Raw genomic sequence first — 23,350 nt, 5'->3', positions numbered from 1 at the left:
GTCAAAAAGGAATATTGTTTCTTTTTTAGTATTTTATAAAAAAAAATCATTTTTATTTTTTCTAATTCTTAGTTATTTTACTTTGTAGATATGTACAACTATCTTGATTAAGTCTTTATTTTACATTGTCTCTCTTTAGCTTTAGTTGGGTGTTTCTATATATTCTAACCTTCTACTTTTATTTCAATAGAAAAAAAAATCATTCTCATATTTTTTGTTTTTATTTTTCTCTTTTGTTCCTCTATATTCTTTTGTATAATATGGTATCATAGATCTTTTGCTACATTTATCTATGGGTGAAGTTGTTGATCCCTCACAAAATCTTTGTTCACCTTACCATGTTAGTTTATCTTCCTTTCTCATTGTCCCTATTATTCTTGAGGACCATTGGTCTCATTTATTTCAAATGAACCTTATTACAAAGAACAATATATGTTTCATTGATGGAACCACAGAAGCTCCCACTCATACTAGTTTATTGTTTCTAGCGTGACAGGTAGCCAATATGATGGTTGTTTACTAGATGTCCAAGATTGTTTCTCCATCCATCGAGCATTTGTATGAACAATGCTTCTGATATATGAAATAATTTAGAGGAGAGGTTCTTATAAGGAAATATGATTCATATTTATGATCTTCGGGGGATGATTTCTTCTTTCAAACAAGATTCTAATAATGATGAGCAAAATCACAAAAGGTTTAAAGTCAAAAGTTGAGTCTCATCAAATTGGTTTTACTTCTAAACAATATCAAACATTGTTAGCTCTTTTACAACAATCCAAATTTAGTCGTGACAATATTTGTAATCAACTCTCTATTATTCCTTCCAACATGACAACACACTTAGTAATGGATTTCTTTATTCCTTTAGTTTTTGGATTCTTAATAACCTCAATGACTAACTAAAAGAAAAAAAAACATTGATCATGAATGTTAGGACTATCAATTTCATTGCTAGTATCTTGAACCCTTTGATATTGACGATGAATGCCCTAATTGAAAATGTCAAAGGTTTCTAAATCACTAGCATTGACATTAACAATATTGATGGTATGTGGTGGGTTTGATTTGAAGTTTATAATAGGATGAGACTTTGAGTATATAAAGTCTATCTTGCATCTTAGTTGAACCAATCATCTTTAAGGAGTTCTTGTCTTTAATGTGACAATCATTAGAGTCAAAGGTAAGAACACCTCTATGACATGATTTTGATTTTGATTGAGAAAAACACTTTCAGGATAATTGGCAATAACTTGATTTAAATTTGGTAATTTGACACAAATAAGATTAATTTGATTATACGAAGTGAAATGAGTTAAGGATGAACAAATGTGGTCATTAGCACCATTATCGAGAATCCAAAAACTGAAGGAATATGTGTGTTGTCTTGTTTACAAGAGATTTGATTAGAAATAGTCATTGGATTCACCCATGAGTAAATATATCAACCAAAACTCTGACCAAAGAAGAACAAAAGAGAAAAAGAAAGGCAAAGAATATAAGAAAAATAATTCTTCTATTTCTATTAAGATAAAGAAAGAGTCAAAATATACACAAGTATCCTCAACTAATTTAAAATAAAGAGTAAATAAAAATTATAATCATAAAAAATAAAATAAAGGTTAAACATCTATCCCTACAAAGAAGAACAACTTGACAAAATTGATATTATCTAAGTATTGTATCAATATCCTTTTATACTTTTTATTGTTACTATGATTGGCAAAGGTATAGAAGCAAAAATTGCTCACACTTCTACCGGTTGAAGGGAAAGTGTGCAATATGAGATATTCCTAATTGAAGAGAATAATAACATTGCATAAACAACATCATGAAAAACAAAACCTGGATACAATTCCTTCATTGTCAATCGTGTTTTCTCAAATTAGTATATTAAGTGTCATCTTGGTATTATGCAAATTATTAAAATAAAACTTCAATTCTGACACGAGAACAATGTCAACCATACTTAAGTAATTAGTTTTGTCCCATTAGGAAATTCCAGATTTATCAAGGGAAGATCATTAAGTTTCATAGATGTTAGCCTACACTTTCATAAACTTTCATAAATTTTCCTTACACTTTCTATTTTATTTACCTTAATTTAAACAACCTCACTTTCTTCAAACTTTCCTTTCAAATCATCTCAAATTCATTCCCTCACATGTCCTCCCTAATCCAAACAAAGAATAAATGTTTCGAAAGAAAATTTACAATATTCTTAGTAAATTTAGCATGTTATTCCCGTGGATTACTCTGCCAATTGGCTCACATTATACCTCGATGGAGACACCTTCTTTAATTTTTTTTTCCTCACCACTTCAACTTGAAGGAAAAACTAATAAAAAAACAACCAAAAAAAAAAAAAAACTACTCTACAAACCTATTGAGATTTTTTCCCTCCGCTTGAATATCATATGGGTCATAATTTAGTTGTTAGAAAAAAAATAACTGATTATTTATTAGTGAATTAGTATTTTTTTTTAATAATTTCTTTTCATTTTTAAAAAACTAAATTTAGTTTTTAACTTTGAAACAAAAGGGTCCTAAGTCTAGTACTGTATAATTTTTGTGTTTATTTTAAATTTTGTATGTAAGGTGTAAGTTGATTTTGAATAACTTGAAAGCAAGAGATTGCATAATTTCAGCAGTGGAAGCATAAAATCTCTCATTTTCTCAAAACCAAACTTGAGAATTCGTTAGAACAGGAAATAACTACGAACTCCATGATTTTTTTGTTTTGTTTTAAGTGAAATTATTATTGTACCACATGTGGGGGAATATGAGTTAACTACATAATTTTTATAGACATCTTCACACAAAAATATTTATTTAACGTAATTACGATATAAATTCTATATATAGTTCGAAGATTAATTTGATAACCTACTTTAATTTTAATATAAAGTCATATTTATCACAATCTTATAAATAAACATATTAACAAAAATAAAAATATTTATTATATTTATCTATATTGTATCATAACTAATTTAAACATTAATAATTAATTTAGACATCAAAATATTTTTTTAGTATTCTTTTGTAAATACATCACTCATATCAACCGGAGATCGAAAATCTCAACATCATCAATTAAAACCCCAAACCCTAAAACCCTAAAACCCTAACCCCGAAACCATAAACCTTAAACCTTAATCCTTAGACCATAAATCTCAAAACCCCAAACACAAACCCCAAATAATAAACCCTAAACCATAAACACTAAAATCCTAAACCCAAAAAACCCCAAACCCAAGACCCCAAAATCATAAACCCTAAAAACCAACCCATAAATCCGAAACCCTACACCCTAACCTCCAATATGTGGTTCTGCACGTTCCACCACTTCTCCGGTCATTTCCAATACTAATCGTGAAACACCATGAGCATCAGAATGTTGAGGTCCGAAATTCGAAGTGAATTTTTTGATTTGCCAGTTCCTAATCGTCATGGGAAAAAAGGAATAAATAAGAAAGAGATTGTTACCTAAGAGCTTGTCCAGTACTAGAAATGCATCTCCTTGCGTGCGAGAGACTTCTATGTCGACCGTTATTCCCGGCTCTCTCATGAAAGAAAGCAGCAGACTCATCTTACAGGTGTTCCCTAATGAGGGATTTTAGGGTTCTCATTTATCTCCTCCCCCTATTTCTGGGGGCCTCGTCCTCTTCAGATAGGAGAGACTACACCTTTCAAAAGGAGAAACTTAGAAAACAAAGAGAATAAAAAAGACCATAATTAATGCGAACAAGACAATAGCCTCGGTTAGAGCAAAAACCGGGATTGCATATCCGAATAACTGTTTTTCCAATGATTGATTTCTTGCCACAGAATGAATTAATGAACTAAATACGTTTCCAATAACTACAGCAGCTCCCGCTGAAGCAATTGTAGCAGCTCCAACACCCATTGATTTTGCACCTTCTAACATCTCGAATTTAGAAAGTCTCGTCACGCTCTTTCATTCACGATTTTATGTTCTTGTCGTTTCATGTTGTTGGGCTTGGGAAGGGAAAGTATCAAGTATGTGCTTATTCCACTTCCATTCCCACCGGAAGGGCACCTTATTTTCAGTTATCGCAATCAAGAGGTGGTAGGTGTGGCGTTGGTTTTGCACGGTGTTCCACACGTACAATCCGAGTAGGGTGAGGATCACGAATACAAAAAGACTCAATAGTGAATAGATGGTGCAAAGGTGTTGTTCCAATAATTCCAATAGCTTCATTCGACATAATTTACCAGACATTCCGCTTCTTTTCTTGCTCTAAAAAAACTGAAGAAAGACTTGTTTGTTGTAAATCGCTGGTTGGGTTTACCCATCAAGAAAGACATGTGGGATTGGGGGATATCTATAACTAAGTAAAGACTGACTACAATTCAAAAAATCACTACACACCGTGTCTATCTATCTGTTTCTATTTAATCAAAGACAGTTCAATTCGATCTTAGGCGATCTCAGGTTATCGACTCTCCGGCCTCATTTCGAGGCACGATTAGAGAGCTCCTTACTTATAGGGCATGCCGCTTTCTCCAAAATGGAAAACTGTCAAGATTAACGTACTTTTCTATCTATCACTTACGTAATTTCTTGTTGTTAGTCAATCTTCATCAAGACAGTTGACCAGGTCTCATCCCCCTACCCTTACTCCAAGGGGTTTCACATTCTGGGAGTTCTTTCTACTTGACCAACTTATTCGGATTTCAGTTACCAGCCCCCTATAGGTATTGTCTTCCAACTAGTGGGTTCATGCCGCACAAAAAACGAGATATGAGAAGGAGGCTGTAGGAGAGAGTCCAACATAACTTAAATCATCGAAGCTGACAAGGACCCAGAAAAGGAGGATGCTAAGGAAGAAGGCTTCAGTGAAGAGGAAAATACAAATTGAAGCATAGAAGGAAACCATTAGGTTGGTCAGATGGTGAAGTACCCAGAGTAGAAGGTAAGGTTGGGAAAGACCACAAGAAGTTGGAGAAGGGACATACCTCGTCAATGGAGTTTTATTATGAGCTTTCTTCAGAAGGCTTGGCTCCGAAAGATGACCTGATGGAGGAAGACTTTAAGGTTGATGAGTCAAGCAGTCAGACCCAGGTTTAAGAAAATGAGCCAAAAACTGGCATTAGTGTCCGAGGGCGGAAATCGGTCTCTATAGAGTAGAATATTCTAACATGGCATTGTTACAGTTTTGGTTACTCTCTTTAATTGAAGTGAAGTCCCAGAGTGAAAGTTAACTAAAATAAAAAGTGAATCTTGGAAAGGGGAAAGCAGGAACGGTTCAGTAGATTGTCATTTCGTTGAGGACTTACTCGAAACAGTCTAATATTTTGATTGGGACTCATCTTTCATATTTTGTAAACTCCGTTCCAATCATAAATAAAAGACACGCATTAAACTGCCTTAGCCCATAGGAAAATCAATACAAGGAATTCAATCCCACTTCCTATAGATCCCAGGTTCTAGCTTCATACTATACTGGATAGCTAGAAAGATAAGAATACAAACTTCCGAATTGAACTCATTATAGAGTTCTCTTTCTGGTCCCTCAATGTCCAGTCTTGAAAATGGTTAGACCTTAACACACTTTTGCTATACAACTTCACTCCTATTACAAGACAAGAAGTAACGAAGGCAAGGGAGAGGGAATAAAAGAAGACCGGTAGAGGAATTCTACTCTCTGAGCTTCTTCTAAAATCTACGAATGCGTAAGAATGAGGAAAAATTACATGACCGAGAGTCAATCCCATGCAATCTTCCTCAAGCGGAAGTACTCTTATAAAGGTTTAGGAACTTAAAGAGAGGAGTAAAGCTGCTTGACCGAACTCAAATGACTGGTGCAAAACAAAAGAAGTAAGCACATATCTTCCTACCCATGGCTCTCTTGTTCTTCATGATGGGTCTCCACCGGCTTATGACACTCAATTTCGTAGCACCATTGGATCTGTGTGCCAATCTTGTTTTCCATTCTCGCATGAAGCACATTTCTTGCACCTCTACGTTTTTCTTCTTGCACCCCCACAACTTTCTATATCTCGAAATTGACCTTGACCTTTTATTTGAAAAAGGGCACTGTGGTTACCGGAAATCGAGATATGGGAATGGGCTACGGATTCATCAATCGAAAACTGAATCATTTTTTTTTTCGGATGAAGGGGTGTTCTGGAAGCAAGTTTTGCATAAATTAATGATTTATGGATTGCTGAATCCAGAAGCCTAATTCTGTTACGGATTGGTGGATCCGGAATGCATTTTTTTGAATTATGGATTTATGAATTCAGAATTGATGGATCCGGAATGTTTTTTTGAATGATAGATTTTTAAATGTGAAATGCATAATTTAAATTACGGATTGGTGAATCCAAAAGTTTACCGAAAGTGTCAATCCGAAATTTTTCCAGATTTCATAATTTGGAATGCAAAAAAAAAAAAAAAGTTTAAGTGCATTTTATGGTTTTTAAAAAATAATAGAGATAGAGTTTGTTCTTTGCATAACATTGTAGGGGTGTAAAAAGAGAAATGTAGAGATAAAAGAAGAAACTACCTTTTCATAATTACCAAAATGTCTATGTCACATAATCACTTAATTCATGTTTTAATTTGGAGCAAGCACTTGGGTGACGAAATATCATTTTCCAAAAAGGATTTATCATTAAGATGACATTATCATTGAGATGACAGCAATTGGCGGATTCATAAGGAAAATCCTTCTGGTGCTTCAGTTTGGCCCTCGGTCGAAGGAACTGGTGCTTCATACTTCTGCGGATCACTACCAGAACCCTCACCACTCCTATTCATTTCATCAAGTCTAGCCTCCAAATCCTTATATCTTTGGGCAGGTGTGCGTGTGAGTTGAGGAGTTTCGATTTTTTCCACTTTTTTTCAATCCCTCTTTCGCATTTTTTAGTACATTTGGGTTCATTTGGCTTTCCTATTGTTCTTTTCTTGAAATCTTGTTTCTGTTTGAGTCAAAGTTCAGGCTATCGTCTCTTTGCTTGTGAGAGATAAAAACTTTCTTGTATAACTGTGAGCTGAGCACCAGATGGAAGCCATTAAGACAATCCCATCATAAGGCTTCAAGATAAGGGCATTTCACTCCTGAAATATTTTTAAAGAACAAAACAATTTGGTTTATGGGAGTGCTGAAATTTGGCCTACTTGTTTTACAAAGTTTTTGAAATGGCCTACTCGATCAAATTTCTGATCATGCTTCAAAACACCACTGTTCTTGACTTCTTCGGAGGTGCCTTTCTTGCTTTTCATCTTTACTTGCAAGGAAACAAATGGAAAGAGAACTACTTCCTATCTCCAATTTTGTGTACATTTAATTTCACGATCACGTTTGTGTTCTTCTTCGCTCTCTTTTTTGTGGCTTCACCCGTGTTCAATTTTATGACTATGATTCGGTTGTGGAAGGATAATGCAATCTTTCACGATGTTGCATCGTGCATTATTCTTTTTCCCGACTTTCTTCTTTTGATGTTAATCTTTGTTCAAACGGGTTATTAGTGATTTAGAATTACTATCTTTATGCTATGTTCTTTGGTTGTAAAGTTGGTATGAAAGCAATATTTGATCCTTTTAGAAGTCTTGTTTTCCTTCAGGGTTCACCATGTTTCTGGTTCCAACAACAAAACAGAGATTGAGCCTTATTTTGTATGCAGGTGGGCACCTAAGGTAAATTCAAATTTAAAATCTATTCAAAATCTCTTACACGTGTGCAAACACAATATAAGGGTCTGCAGAAGTTCAAACTCCGAAAGTGCTTGTTGCAATGTTTTCACGCTATACGATGAATCGTTTTCCTGGGTGCTTCTTGTATATGATGATAGTATTCTAACTTTTCTTTCTCCTCTGAATCATTTACATCTAAAAAATGTTTGTTACTGATTGATCTTTTACCCCTGTTCATGCAATCAAAGGTGAAAACTATTGTTATAGGTGTTTGAGACTTTTAAGTGTTGACGGCATTCATGGATATCTAATTGTTAAACAATTCAAAATTGCTTATAACAAACCAATATGTTAATCCAATCTCATTTTTTAAACTTGTTCCTCTTTTATTTTGGTTTTGGCCTTTAAATTAGCTTGTGCTTACTTATGTATGCTATTTTAGTCATATCACTAGTCAGTATATGATCTTTGACTCATACTCCTCACATTTAGGATTGAACATCTCAATGAGATTTGTAAGACTGGACATCTACTGTACAGGTGATCCTGCAATGACCCATTTAACAGTGATAGAAATTGGTTTAATAACAACCATTAGGATAAACTTTCATACCGCGTTAGAATTTGTGTTTAGGCCTTACTCAAAATGTAAGATATAGCCTAATTAGAATCTAGGTTTGAGTTTGTGTTAATTTGAGTTGAGGTTAAAGTTGGAGAGCCCAAAAGTATTACATCAAAAGTTGTAAACTCTCAAGTTTAGTAACCTTGCTTGCTTTTATGTATTACATCATTGTATATTTTATCTCATTCAAGTTCTACATTAAACTATTTTTGTCCCTTTGAAATGGCTATAGATTTGAGAATGCTATTATCTACAACTATGATTGTTTTGTTCTTTCCTATGGTCAACCTATTGTTGGTGTTGTAGTTTAAATTTATTTGTCAATAAGGATTTGTTCATAATTTTGGACTTGGAGGGTCCCTTTTTGTGAAACTTAAGCCAATGCATTTTTATTCTCAATACTAAATGCCTAACAGTGGTATGTTTGAAGTTTAAAATGTCTAAAACTCTAAATGTAAAAATACACATAATATCCTCTGATTTCGCAGTGTCACCCTTCGTACTTTCTCAGATTGTGAAGACTGTTTATGCTTTATGCATCCCCAAGTCGTGTAAATTTTCTATTGGACTCTAAAAAGGCAAGTATACCCACCTTTTTCTTTTATATATTGATATTTAAAAGAATGAATACTATTGTCTTTGGATACTTTATACTTTTATTGACAATTACACTGTCCTTGGTGGGATGATGATGAATAATTTCCATCTTCAAGATACTGCTTTGGCATGTTTTGGAACCTTAGTTTCTTTTATGAAGGTGTAGTTCTTCTGGTATTATTCAGGCTCATCCCAACCCACACCAAATATTTCAGTCCTGTCCTTCTAGCTGTTTCATTTTTTCCTTTTTTTATTTATTTTCTGTATTGATTAATTGCCATAAAGACCTGTTGGGAATGCTGGAAATATCTTTGCACAATTCCGGGCTGTACTTTAATTCTATGATGATGAATTTCAGTTTTAATGGCTTCAAATTTGGAAGTGTGGCACTGTAAGTGATTTATAGATTTCTGTTACTTTGAGGTTAATATATCCTCCTTTTATATCAGTTTAAAATCTTGATTTAGACTTTCTTGACATTTTGATCAAGGGTTGCCTGGAACCCTATTTCTCATCCATTCCTGTGTGTATCCTCATCCATTCCTGTATGTAATAAACTGTGACTTTAATTTAACTCCTTTCCAGCAGTTGGTTATCAAACTTGTGAGTTAACTCGTAAACTCGTTCAAGTTTATGTTCCCACCCCCATTTGGGAGAGTTGACTTGGAAACAAACTCGTTTTTGGAGCAAACTCGGTAGACTTGTTGTGAACTCGGCCAAACTCATGACTCTGCAATCAAGTTGGCGAGTCTAGAGGGGTTTTCTTTTTTAACCCAAAACATCGCCAATGATCGTCATTTCTTGTGCGGAAATAAAAAATCTCAGTGCGATGAGGTTCCTCTTCTCCTTCACCTCGTGGATTAGGGTTCACTTCATGTCATTCTCTTATGTGGTCACGCCAAACTCACCACTGTTTCGCTGTGTGGTGGTGTGCTGTGCTCTTTGGTTGTGTTTCTCTCTGCTTGCTGTTCTCTCCGCTTGTAGTTCTGGTTGCAATTCTGTACACTTGTGATTCTCTCTCCTTGCTGTTCTTTGTGCACGCAGTTCTCTCCTCTTGCAGTTCTGATTTGCTCTTCTCTGTTCAATTGGTGTTTTTCAGTTTTGATTTTTAATTATTACGAGTTTACAGAGTTCCCATGACTTCATGTAAACTCTCAAGTTTAGTAACCTTGCTTGCTTTTATGTAGTACATCATTGTATATTTTATCTGATTCAAGTTCTACATTAAACTATTTTTGTCCCTTTGAAATGGCTATAGATTTGAGAATGCTATTGTCTACAACTATGATTGTTTTGTTCTTTCCTATGGTCAACCTATTGTTGGTGTTGTAGTTTAAATTTATTTGTCAATAAGGATTTGTTCATAATTTTGGACTTGGAGGGTCCCTGTGAGTTATAGAATATTTTTTTTGATGATCTCTAAATGTTCATTCTATTCGATGCTGCATTTTATTCATATTTTAAACCTGTGTAAATTCTTGATTTTTTATTGAGCATGGCTTCTATGCCCCTGGATACTGGTTTTGTAGCCGATAGTTGGTCACTAATGCGCTTTTATATGATTACAGTGTCTCTTCGATGGTAATTGCACAAAAATAAGATTTTCATTTTTGTTCCAGTGAAGAGGATTGCCTGCCACTGCTATTGGCTTCAATAAACAAGACTCTGATGTGATGAGGGCTAAGCCTAGAAAGGTGCCGTATTAATAATTCATTAGTGGACCTTCTATTTCATTAATAAATAAATAGACAACCTTCCCAATCTCCCTCTTATGTTTTTTTTTATTTCTCTTTGAATGTATAGGTGAATGAAGCCGTTGTTAGTGATTGGCTCTTCTTTCGCTATTTGGTAATAGGAGGTAACTAGAAATCTCAATCCGATCTTTATTTATGGACTGAGTATCATTTATTATACCCATTGGGCGTTGCTTCTTTAATTTTTCCAGCAATATTTCTTTATTGAGGACTAGCATTGCTTTTTATGTTTTTATGCAGTTACATATGGTAGTTAGAGAGACGAGAGATGGGTAATGCCAATCCCTTGTGATTGTAGGTAAATAACCGAGTTGGGAAAATTTGTACTGAAGGTTCTTGGTACCATTAACAAAGAAGTAATTGGATAAAGGACGCCAGGATCCTAAGAGGACAATTGAAATAGAGCAACAGAAGAATTATCAAGAGTTCAATATACAATGGAGATAGTGGAACCAGAGAGACTCAGGTTCAAACCACTTTAGAAGTCAGTATAGATTGCTACATAAACCAATGAATGACTTTTAGCCATAGTACAATGTCCTGTTAGAAATAAGAGTCTATTTTATTAATGGAACTGTATGCAAACACAAATGGAAAGAAAGAGCAATAAGCTCTCAGCTCTTTAGCGTATATCTCCAAGCTTAGGTATAAACATGGGAAAAATACCAAAACCAATGAATGAATATTAGCCATACTACCCCTCAAGGGTGGGCAAAAAATCCAAATTGCCTAATCCAATCCATAATTGATCCAAATCCATATTACTTTTAATTCATTTAAATGGATTTATCTCAAATCCAAATCCATATTTTTGGATTTTAAGTCCAATCCATTTAATTGGATATGGACTTAAAATATATTAGTGTATTTTGAAGTGTTATTTATATAAAAATGATTTATAGAACGGTAGAATATAAATTAACATATAATAATCATCACATTATATGACATGCATATGGATCTAATTGTCTACAATATTGGTCAAAAGTACTTTTCATTAGGGTATAACGAAGTTAATTGTATTAGAATATTATATTATATATATAGGTTATTATTAGCTTTATTAAGAAACGCATGCTATGACAGTGATAACAAATTTAATAATAGTGTTTGTTTGTCACCGTGTACTTCATAAATATCACGTTTAGTATGTATTATTTCGTTTCAAATAATGATGATGATGATAAATGACAAAAACCATTAATTTTAGGTCATAATATATAATTTTGGTCACAAAATTCGTAGAAGCTTGATACAAGTTGGCGAGACTAGAGGGGTTTTCTTTTTTAACCCAAAACATCGCCAATGATCGTCATTTCTTGTGCAGAAATAAAAAATCTCACTGCGATGAGGTTCCTCTTCTCCTTCACCTCGTGGATTAGGGTTCACTTCATGTCATTCTCTTATGTGGTCACGCCAAACTCACCACTGTTTCGCTGTGTGGTGGTGTGCTGTGCTCTTTGGTTGTGTTTCTCTCTGCTTGCTGTTCTCTTCGCTTGTAGTTCTGGTTGCATTTCTGTACACTTGTGATTCTCTCTCCTTGCTGTTCTTTGTGCACACAGTTCTTTCCTCTTGCAGTTCTGATTTGCTCTTCTCTGCTCATGGTTATTAAGCTATATAAAATAATTTTTTGTAAATTTTAATTGCTCTTCTCTGCTCAATTGGTGTTTTTCAGTTTTGATTTTTAATTATAGAAAATTTAATATGTTTTCTTAATTTTGTAATTGATAATTGAAATTAGGGAGCAATTAAAGGTGTGGTTGGATCAAGTTCAACTGATGGCGATCCAAGTCCATCCTCATCTTAACAATTTATGTTTTGTAATATTTGTATGAATTTATGTATTTAGTATTGTGGACTTATTTTGCTTAATTATGGTATTGAAATGTTGAATTAGTATGTTATTTGTATAATAGAAAATTCATATGAAGTAAATTATTACGAGTTTACAGAGTTCCCATGACTTCATGTAAACTCTCAAGTTTAGTAACCTTGCTTGCTTTTATGTATTGCATCATTGTATATTTTATCTCATTCAAGTTCTACATTAAACTATTTTTGTCCCTTTGAAATGGATATAGATTTGAGAATGCTATTGTCTACAACTATGATTGTTTTGTTCTTTCCTATGGTCAACCTATTGTTGGTGTTGTAGTTTAAATTTGTTTGTCAATAAGGATTTGTTCATAATTTTGGACTTGGAGGGTCCCTTTCTGTGAAACTTCAAGCCAATGCATTTTTATTCTCAATACTAAATGCCTAACAGTGGTATGTTTGAAGTTTAAAATGTCTAAAACTCTAAATGTAAAAATACACATAATATCCTCTGATTTCGCAGAGTCACCCTTTGTAATTTCTCAGATTGTGAAGACTGTTTATGCTTTATGCATCCCCAAGTCGTGTAAATTTTCTATTGGACTCTAAAAAGGCAAGTATACCTACCTTTTTCTTTTATATATTGATATTTAAAAGAATGAATACTATTGTTTTTGGATACTTTATACTTTTATTGACAATTACACTGTGCTTGATGTGTATAGGAAATGGAAACGACTCCTGCTTATCCGATATGTTTTGCAATTGATGATTTTGACTCTACTTTTGATGCTGTGGTAATAAATCACTTTAGTAAGTTATTACGTTTTTAGTCACCTTTCACGTATGGAATGTTTATACTTACTCAACATATTTTGTGGTTTACATTTTCTGGTTAACTAAGGTGATAGTTTGTAAATATGCCCTGCTTTATCTGACTCTGACTCTTTTCATATTGCAACTCAGATTTAGATGAAATGTATTTCTGAGATATCTTTACAAACTAGGATAGCTCTTCGGCTAGTTTCTGAGTTATGTATTAAGTATATTAAGTGTCATCTTGGTATTATGCAAATTATTAAAGTAAAACTTCAATTCTGACACGAGAACAATGCCAACCATATTTAAGTAATTAGTTTTGCCCCATTAGGAAATTCCAGATTTATCAAGGGAAGATCATTAAGTTTCATAGATTACCAAAGATGTTAGCCTATATCATACCAAATATAAAGAAGAAAATCAGAAAGCTAGTTAATTAATAACAAGAATTGAACATTGTCAAGTAAAGTCAATTAGGCTTTCTTAATTTGGATATGTTTTTCTACAATCACTTGTAAAATCAGCTTTTTCTGGAGAAGTTTTATTTCATTTTTCTCTATTATAAGTGTTCATGGAATTCTTATTCTCAAGCACTTGTACAGGCATAGAAGATAATCTCTTGACCTCATAAGGATTTGTGTATATGAACTGTATCTCTTGGCATGGACAATTGACATTGTGGGTATTAGGAATAACTGCGAAACGAATCGAATAACTGCATGTTGTGTTGTTGGTTAAACTTGGGAGATAGAAATAGGATAGTTGAATTTATCCTTTTTGTTAATAGGCTATCTATATTCTTATTATCTGAAAACATACTATTGGTTACTGTTCTCCCCTCTTATTTGAGGGATTACCAATTAAGAATACAGTTCTGTCATTCTGGATTGTTGCATAAGCAAAATACACATCTATGTTGATGCTTCATTGTAATCTTGTATTTAAATAACTGAATCAACAATACCATCTTTGATAATAATCTGATGCTTTTCTTAATACTTTAAATCATGCATACCTGGTCTTTTTGTTTCACTGTTTTGCTGTGCATTAACACTCTTGTGTGGTGCAGTGATTGATGCAGTCTCTATATTAGGAGAGTATTTCAAGGAAAAGCCTTGGTTGGAGCTTTTGTGTAACCATCTTAAGTATAGCCTTTGCTAATGTCTTGTTTTAAAGATTTTACCTGCATATTCCTTGTGGTGATAACCTGGAAGAGAAACCATTGAGGGATTGAAATAGGATTCTTAAGATATATTCCTTAAGAAGATTTTTGTTTTGCTGAAGGAAGTAACCTAGGTTTATGTAACGAATTACAGGTATTTGCTGGGACGGAAAAAAATGAGTCTGGATTTGTTATTCATTTTGAATTAATTTGTGTACTACTAATTATCAGGAACAGCAACAAGATAAGAAGGGTACAACTGCAAAGAAAGGTAGACAAGCGAAGAAGGTAAAATTGGAGACAGAATCACACAACATTAGAGAGATGTTTACGAGGGCCTCCCGAAAGAAAAGCTAACATATTCCATTCCCATTCTATGAATGAAACGGGTAATCATCAGTATCATTTTCCAAACTTGCAAGTAGTGGATAAGCATTGAGTCAACTCTGGTTTGTACCGTCCGAAAAAGTGCTATTTTTCCAAACTTCCATGTTCTAATTGCACGTGACAGGAAAGCTGCTACCCTTTTGGTTCAGAGGCTACTTTATTACTTCCCTCCGAATTCAGATGACCTCGACAGGTGCTTTTTAACTTTCTCAACTTGCATGCATACTATTCTTTGAGTTTTGTGAATCTCTTGAATTTCTTAGATTCTGACCTGATCTCAATTACTAACCTAAAAAATGTCTTTACAGCTTTTGAGTGAAGGTTTTTGATTTTTCAAGAGGCGAGATGACCCAGCAGAAGATAAAAGAGCTTAAACAATCTTTGAACATGTAATTCTTGTCGATAGACCAGAATTGTATGTCCTTTTGTGCTTGACATTTCATTTTTATTTTGTGTTTGGTCTCTGAAAGATTGAGTGTTAATGGCCTGATTTTTTACAGTAGTAGATTTCTAAGGATTTTGCCTTTTTAATTTATTTAGTTGTGATGCTATATTATTTTTGGTTCACTTCTATGAGATTTAGCGACACTAAGAATGTCAAGAGATATTATTTGCTTCTAGTAGTTGTTAATTGGTAAATTAAATGAAGGATTAGATTGGGTTGATTGACATAAAATGATTTAATGTTTTTATTAGCAATGGATTGTCTATTTCGGAACTGAAATGAATTTTTGGAAAACAAAAAAAAGGATTAAGAATAGTTTACTGCTCAGCTGATCTGTAACCACACGTTACCATATGACTTAATTATTCTAAATTGGAAATATTTTGGCCAGAAGTCCCGCTGGTGTAAATCTATGATTTGATCTTTAGATAGGATAGCTCTTAGGCTAGTTATGTATTAAGTGATTGGATGTGATTTTTCTAGATTTACAATGTATGAAGTCTATTCATTGCTAATATTTACACTGTTTTTTGCAGTGAATTTCAACTCATTCATGAGCTATGCTTGTATGTGTTGTCAGCCTCCCAAAGGACTGAACTCATACGTGCGACTCTGTCTACATTGCATGCCTTTTTATGATGGATTCCCTTGGGTTATATATTTGAATCACCATTGGTAGGTGAAGTTCTCCCAAAATTGAATTTACAAATCTTGTGATATATGTCAATTTAAGGTGATTAGATTTAAAATAATATTTTTAGCCATTTTCATTTTGTTTTATGATGTATAATTGCTCTCACTAGATACCCTACACCATATATATTAACAATCCTAAATAAAACTAAATTAAAATAAGTTTTTGAATTATTTATTTACTGATATGTTTAGGAAATAAAATATTTTATCATGTATAAAATTAAATTTCATAGTTTTTTGTGACAATCTGATTTGACAGTCTGTTGTATGATCTAACCAGTTAAACGGTTGAGTTTAGGTTTGCACTGTCACTTTCTTTCAGTTAACTCACATCTTTGACCCAGACATTTTCAACATAGAGTCCTTCAGTTTTAGGGGCAAAACACCTTCAGTTTTGGTGAAAGGAAAAAAGTAGTGATATCAGTTTGTTGTAAAAAAAACGGAATACCAATTCAGTCAGTTCAGTTTTGTATTATTAACATAAAGAAAACATTTAATACTAATTTTGAATAGAAAACAGCTTATATCCTTATGGAATGTTTTGAAAGAGAACATTCAAAATTAATAAGACATTTTGTCATTTGTTAAGGTTTTATATAATTGCAGTTATTTGATTATTAGAGTAGAGAAGACAAAAAGCATGACTTCACACAGTTCTTATCCTTGTTATGTCAGCGTTACTTGGCCATTTAAAACTAGATGGAAGATATGCTGAAACAGAACCGAGTGCATTTTGTATAAGTTAATGATAACATATATAATATGATATGGCTATAAAAGAAAATTTAGTAAATCTCAAATCTTAGAATTATAAGAAATATCTTAAGATATTATCTTAGAATATTCTAGACTATCTTAGAATATCTTTTAGGCTTTGTTTTTCTTTTTACATTTTTGATTTATTTCCTTATTTAATTAGGATTTTTATAATTATTGGAATATTTTATTACAATCAGATTTATTAGAATATAAATTATAGGCATATCATATTGTCATGTATATAGAAATAAAATATCTTATGATTATATATATATATATATATATATATATATATATATATATATATAGATAGTTATTGTCATCAATCTATAGAAAATGGACTTTGTTGTGTAGTCTGTTTAGAAACCTTTTTTTTGTTTTTTTTTTCTTTAGAAGCCGTCATATATTTCAAATATCTTAATTTTGATTATATAAAAAAAGGTATTGATATTTTGGCTTGTGATCTAAAATTTGTTTTACATATATTATAGTGTTCTTAATTATGGGAGTTAATGTCCTTCTTCAAATATGATTTATTTTTCATTTTTTTTAAAAAGAAATATGTTAAAAATGAAACAAACCATAAAGCAGCATTTCTTAAGGCTCTTTTATGAGTGATGTCCTTGAGGTATTACTATTTCTTTTTATGAGCTGAAAGGGAGAATTACAATTCCTATTAAACTCAAATTTCAATCACTATCATTTACTGAGATTTTTAATAATCATATTTGTGTATTAACTATCTTAAAACTCATAATCTCACGTGTCTATAAGCTGTTTCTTTGTCCTTTTGTGTACCTAACCCACATTATCTAATTTAATTATCTCTACTTAATTTTTGTGTAGTCTATACTTTATAATGATATTCTGGGCACTATTACTATTTTTTTACGCAAGAAACTCTTTTGCTAAAGAAGAAATTCATTGTGAATTTTTTGTAAGTTTGGAGTTTAAGAATCCTCCTTACAATAATGGAAAAACACTAAAAAAGTTAATAGACCAAAGCTGCTAAATTCCTCAACATATTCACGTGGAAAAACCCTTAGAAGGGTTGTGTTTTGCCCTAAACATTATACCACCAAGTAGAAGCCAAATGCCTAATAAACTTAGCAAACTAGCTGTTCTGCTATTGAAACCTTCTTAGTCCTTAAACAGAATTACTAATTCCCTCCTACCGACTGGACACTTCTCATGATATGCTGAGATGCTGTGTTTGACTTTTTCGTTAGAGAACCGCGTATATTCATCAATGTGATGGAAAGTTAATCTAGTGAGTTTTTCTTTTTCCTATTTTGTTTTGATTGATTTTCTTTTATAATAGGTGTTTGGCTCTTAGAACAAAGCGTATGGCTAGGTTGAATGCCATTGTTCGCTCCCTGCCATCGGTCGAGACATTGGGCTGCACAACTGTTATTTGCAGTGACAAAACTGGGACCCTAACTACTAATATGATGTCAGTTGCGAAGGTGAGTTCTGCTTGACCTTGAAACAATGAAATTAAAATTTACTCATTTGTCCTTTTTGTGAGTTCTCGTGTTGCCACAAGGGTCGCATTGTATTGTGCCATCCATATTGAACTCTGTCCTGATTAATTTATGCTTATTTTTTGGTTGTGTTTTAAATGAGACATTTTGAATCAATAATAACCTCATTGCTATTATGTTTTAACCTCTCCTTTTATTCAGGAATTTTATATATGTGATATTAATAGAGTTTGTGAGAAAATGTGCTTCTTTCTAGATGTTCAAGGTCTGAGTAGTATTCAGTTTATGAACTGTTATGCTCTTCTCTTCCCCCCTTCCCCATTTTTCATTTATAAAATGCTTATGATGTTCATCTTTCAGTCCTGTCATATTATTGTTGTTAGGTTCAGGATGTTACAAAATTGTTATGCACATTGCTTTCCAGTGTATGTTTCATCGTGCAAATTCAATTTTTATTAATTTTGTTACATGTTGCAATGCAAACAAAGTAATTCTAAAAGTGTGTCCTAATCTTATGAAGCTTCCACTATACGTTTCAATTTACGGAATACTTTTATTTTTGCTTGACATTTTTTCCTGGAGGCTTATGAATGACTTTTAGCAATTTCCTTTACAGAATCCTATGCTTTGTTGTACAGGTATGTGTTGTTGAATCTGCAAATCGTGGCCCTGTTGTTTCTGAATACAGTGTCAGCGGAACAACATATGCACCTGAAGGCATAATATTTGACAGTACAGGGATGCAGGTATGACTATTTTAATTATCGTGCTTTTGCATTTACCCACAAGCAAAAAACACGCATCACAGTTAAGGCTAAGTAAATTACTGATAATATAAGGAAGGTACCTTAACTAAGTCCCAAAACAATATTCTTGGATCTATGGATAGTGTGCAAAGTCGGTATATGCTTTGTGGTGGATATCCATGCTATTTTACTTTGCAAATATTTACATGAGAAATGATTGCATTGAATTAAAATATTCATGGATATATGGATAGTGTGCGAAGTCGATATGTGCTTTGTGGTGGATATCCATGCTGTTTTACTTTGCAAATATTTACATGAGAAATGATTGCATTTAATTAAACCCTTCCTTGAAGCACAACTTTGCCCTGTACTAGAACTCTGATGGTGGCAATGATTTAGCAGCGCAGATGGTTTTGTATGTTTATTGTCAAAATATAAACTTATAATGGATAGTTTAATGATATTCGAATGAGTGTATGCGCTGGTGTATGCAATTTTGTTATAGTTAAAACAATGTGGCAATTTCTTGTTTTGCAGCTTGACTTTTCTGCTGAATTGCCTTGTCTTCTTCACATGGCAATGTGTTCTGCTCTTTGCAATGAGTCAACCCTGCAGTATAATCCTGATAAAGGGAATTATGAAAAAATTGGTGAGTCAACTGAAGTGGCACTACGTGTCTTGGCAGAAAAGGTGTGTACTTTTTCCCTTCTTGTGTCTCCTCCTGTGTTTGAACCTCCATCCTTACTTCAGTATACGTTGATCATGTGTTATTTGTAGGTTGGTCTACCTGGTTTCAATTCTATGCCATCAGCCTTGAATATGCTGACTAAGCATGAACGTGCTTCTTACTGTAACCATTATTGGGAAGAACAATTCAAAAAGGTGAGATTTAGGAAGTTTCTTTCTCAACCCTATTTTCAATTTATCTTTGTCCATTAACATATTTTAGGAAACTTGGATGTTTAAAAATTGCAGTAGGTTTTTTGAAAAAATTTCCATGCCTATTGATCATTCAGAAGATGTTTTCATTTAAAGAAAAGGGAATATATAATGTTATCAAAGAACTGTGTTGTAAACAATGAATTGAAATGTTACAGTTAATATTGCAATTTTAATTTAAGTGAATTACCTATTATACTCCTTTCAGTTTTCTTATTCCAATGTACATATATGTATCATTACATTTTTTTCTCTATGTTATTATAACTAATTTTCCTCTCTCCATATTAATTATATTAAGGGTATACTTGGGGAAAAATTTGTTATCTTGAAATTTAAACAAAATAGATAAAATAAACTAAAAAGGAACCGAGGGAGTATAAGCTAATTTTTGCTTATGGAAAAGTTTACTTCATCTTTTCATGTTTTCTTTTCCTATAAGTGCTTATGGAAAAGCATACCCTAACAGACATTAATTGTATTGGATTGACTGTGTTGATGTTCATTTTCGATATCATTAGTGCTAGGCAAACTCTACTAGGTTCCTGATAAAGTACTATTTAACCCTCTCCCTCTAAGTCCTCTATTTTGTAATTTATTGTAACCTTAGAATCATGGATGTTATTGTTTATGCAACTATTCAGAAGAATTTCTTTCAAATTTGTCGAAATTTACAATGTCAGTAATTTAGGTTGCAATGCCGGGTGATGGAGTTAATGATGCACCTGCACTGAAGAAGGCGGATATAGGAATTGCTATGGGTTCAGGAACGGCTGTTGCTAAGGTGTCATCGTCTGTCTATGCTTTTCTCCTATATCTTTTTCTTGTCTAGTCAATAATCAACAATTTGTTAATAGTCAGACATGGTGCTGGCTGATGACAACTTTGCCTCTATTGTTGCGGTATGATAGCATATATCAATTTCCACTCAATTTTTCTTCTTATTATTACTGTGCTCCCCTCTTGAGTTGAAAATAATTTTTCCCGTGTAATTTATTATTTGTTTCTCTTTAGGCTGTGGCAGAGGGAAGGGCTATATACAATAATACAAAACAGTTTATTCGATACATGATTTCTTCTAATATTGGCGAAAGTAGTTTGTATATTTGTGGCTGCAGTGCTTGGAATACCGGATACCCTTGCCCCTGTGAGTTATAGAATATTTTTTTTGATGATCTCTAAATGTTCATTCTATTCGATGCTGCATTTTATTCATATTTTAAACCTGTGTAAATTCTTGATTTTTTATTGAGCATGGCTTCTATGCCCCTGGATACTGGTTTTGTAGCCGATAGTTGGTCACTAATGCGCTTTTATATGATTACAGTGTCTCTTCGATGGTAATTGCACAAAAATAAGATTTTCATTTTTGTTCCAGTGAAGAGGATTGCCTGCCACTGCTATTGGCTTCAATAAACAAGACTCTGATGTGATGAGGGCTAAGCCTAGAAAGGTGCCGTATTAATAATTCATTAGTGGACCTTCTATTTCATTAATAAATAAATAGACAACCTTCCCAATCTCCCTCTTATGTTTTTTTTTATTTCTCTTTGAATGTATAGGTGAATGAAGCCGTTGTTAGTGATTGGCTCTTCTTTCGCTATTTGGTAATAGGAGGTAACTAGAAATCTCAATCCGATCTTTATTTATGGACTGAGTATCATTTATTATACCCATTGGGCGTTGCTTCTTTAATTTTTCCAGCAATATTTCTTTATTGAGGACTAGCATTGCTTTTTATGTTTTTATGCAGTTACATATGGTAGTTAGAGAGACGAGAGATGGGTAATGCCAATCCCTTGTGATTGTAGGTAAATAACCGAGTTGGGAAAATTTGTACTGAAGGTTCTTGGTACCATTAACAAAGAAGTAATTGGATAAAGGACGCCAGGATCCTAAGAGGACAATTGAAATAGAGCAACAGAAGAATTATCAAGAGTTCAATATACAATGGAGATAGTGGAACCAGAGAGACTCAGGTTCAAACCACTTTAGAAGTCAGTATAGATTGCTACATAAACCAATGAATGACTTTTAGCCATAGTACAATGTCCTGTTAGAAATAAGAGTCTATTTTATTAATGGAACTGTATGCAAACACAAATGGAAAGAAAGAGCAATAAGCTCTCAGCTCTTTAGCGTATATCTCCAAGCTTAGGTATAAACATGGGAAAAATACCAAAACCAATGAATGAATATTAGCCATACTACCCCTCAAGGGTGGGCAAAAAATCCAAATTGCCTAATCCAATCCATAATTGATCCAAATCCATATTACTTTTAATTCATTTAAATGGATTTATCTCAAATCCAAATCCATATTTTTGGATTTTAAGTCCAATCCATTTAATTGGATATGGACTTAAAATATATTAGTGTATTTTGAAGTGTTATTTATATAAAAATGATTTATAGAACGGTAGAATATAAATTAACATATAATAATCATCACATTATATGACATGCATATGGATCTAATTGTCTACAATATTGGTCAAAAGTACTTTTCATTAGGGTATAACGAAGTTAATTGTATTAGAATATTATATTATATATATAGGTTATTATTAGCTTTATTAAGAAACGCATGCTATGACAGTGATAACAAATTTAATAATAGTGTTTGTTTGTCACCGTGTACTTCATAAATATCACGTTTAGTATGTATTATTTCGTTTCAAATAATGATGATGATGATAAATGACAAAAACCATTAATTTTAGGTCATAATATATAATTTTGGTCACAAAATTCGTAGAAGCTTGATACAAGTTGGCGAGACTAGAGGGGTTTTCTTTTTTAACCCAAAACATCGCCAATGATCGTCATTTCTTGTGCAGAAATAAAAAATCTCACTGCGATGAGGTTCCTCTTCTCCTTCACCTCGTGGATTAGGGTTCACTTCATGTCATTCTCTTATGTGGTCACGCCAAACTCACCACTGTTTCGCTGTGTGGTGGTGTGCTGTGCTCTTTGGTTGTGTTTCTCTCTGCTTGCTGTTCTCTTCGCTTGTAGTTCTGGTTGCATTTCTGTACACTTGTGATTCTCTCTCCTTGCTGTTCTTTGTGCACACAGTTCTTTCCTCTTGCAGTTCTGATTTGCTCTTCTCTGCTCATGGTTATTAAGCTATATAAAATAATTTTTTGTAAATTTTAATTGCTCTTCTCTGCTCAATTGGTGTTTTTCAGTTTTGATTTTTAATTATAGAAAATTTAATATGTTTTCTTAATTTTGTAATTGATAATTGAAATTAGGGAGCAATTAAAGGTGTGGTTGGATCAAGTTCAACTGATGGCGATCCAAGTCCATCCTCATCTTAACAATTTATGTTTTGTAATATTTGTATGAATTTATGTATTTAGTATTGTGGACTTATTTTGCTTAATTATGGTATTGAAATGTTGAATTAGTATGTTATTTGTATAATAGAAAATTCATATGAAGTAAATTATTACG

General features: G+C 33.0%; 1 protein-coding gene across 32 annotated transcripts; it reads left to right on the top strand.

The window, feature by feature from the left end:
* Positions 1 to 6,630: 6,630 nt before the first annotated feature.
* Positions 6,631 to 21,511, top strand: LOC137823124 (calcium-transporting ATPase 3, endoplasmic reticulum-type). Of its 32 annotated transcripts, none has more exons than XM_090294946.1 (23): positions 6,634 to 6,831; positions 7,597 to 7,669; positions 8,800 to 8,866; positions 10,454 to 10,579; positions 10,689 to 10,743; positions 10,938 to 11,105; positions 11,967 to 12,165; positions 13,001 to 13,067; positions 13,180 to 13,251; positions 14,343 to 14,418; positions 14,667 to 14,824; positions 14,947 to 15,015; positions 15,131 to 15,237; positions 15,804 to 15,942; positions 18,044 to 18,188; positions 18,845 to 18,952; positions 19,493 to 19,645; positions 19,733 to 19,837; positions 20,586 to 20,678; positions 20,752 to 20,796; positions 20,909 to 21,041; positions 21,273 to 21,347; positions 21,457 to 21,511. In XM_090294946.1, exons 14-22 carry the CDS (start codon positions 15,821 to 15,823, stop codon positions 21,308 to 21,310), a joined length of 942 nt encoding a protein of 313 aa, XP_090151072.1. In that variant the 5' UTR covers positions 6,634 to 6,831; positions 7,597 to 7,669; positions 8,800 to 8,866; positions 10,454 to 10,579; positions 10,689 to 10,743; positions 10,938 to 11,105; positions 11,967 to 12,165; positions 13,001 to 13,067; positions 13,180 to 13,251; positions 14,343 to 14,418; positions 14,667 to 14,824; positions 14,947 to 15,015; positions 15,131 to 15,237; positions 15,804 to 15,820; the 3' UTR covers positions 21,311 to 21,347; positions 21,457 to 21,511. The 32 variants fall into 32 exon arrangements, 29 of the variants coding, with proteins under 29 accessions (XP_090151079.1, XP_090151077.1, XP_090151071.1 ...); XM_090294944.1 differs by having other exon boundaries at positions 13,180 to 13,267; XM_090294951.1 differs by lacking the exon at positions 14,343 to 14,418 and having other exon boundaries at positions 6,633 to 6,831; positions 13,180 to 13,267; positions 15,131 to 15,211.
* The last annotated feature ends 1,839 nt before the right edge of the window (positions 21,512 to 23,350 follow it).

The sequence above is a fragment of the Phaseolus vulgaris genome, chromosome 9 (assembly GCF_051622355.1).
Source record: "Phaseolus vulgaris cultivar YP4 chromosome 9, ASM5162235v1, whole genome shotgun sequence".
NCBI classification, from domain to species: domain Eukaryota; kingdom Viridiplantae; phylum Streptophyta; class Magnoliopsida; order Fabales; family Fabaceae; genus Phaseolus; species Phaseolus vulgaris.
The sequence above is the reverse complement of the archived record's forward strand: the minus strand, read 5'-3'. Positions and strand labels throughout refer to the sequence as shown.

What these genes read in the sequence shown, in the direction of transcription:
- LOC137823124 (XM_090294951.1), top strand. Translation starts at nt 15,821, where the DNA reads ATGAGCTATGCTTGTATGTGTTGTCAGCCTCCCAAAGGACTGAACTCA. An exon ending in ATATGATGTCAGTTGCGAAG is followed by an intron (nt 18,189 to 18,844) that starts GTGAGTTCTGCT and finishes TTTGTTGTACAG; the next exon opens with GTATGTGTTGTTGAATCTGC. An exon ending in TACGTGTCTTGGCAGAAAAG is followed by an intron (nt 19,646 to 19,732) that starts GTGTGTACTTTT and finishes TGTTATTTGTAG; the next exon opens with GTTGGTCTACCTGGTTTCAA.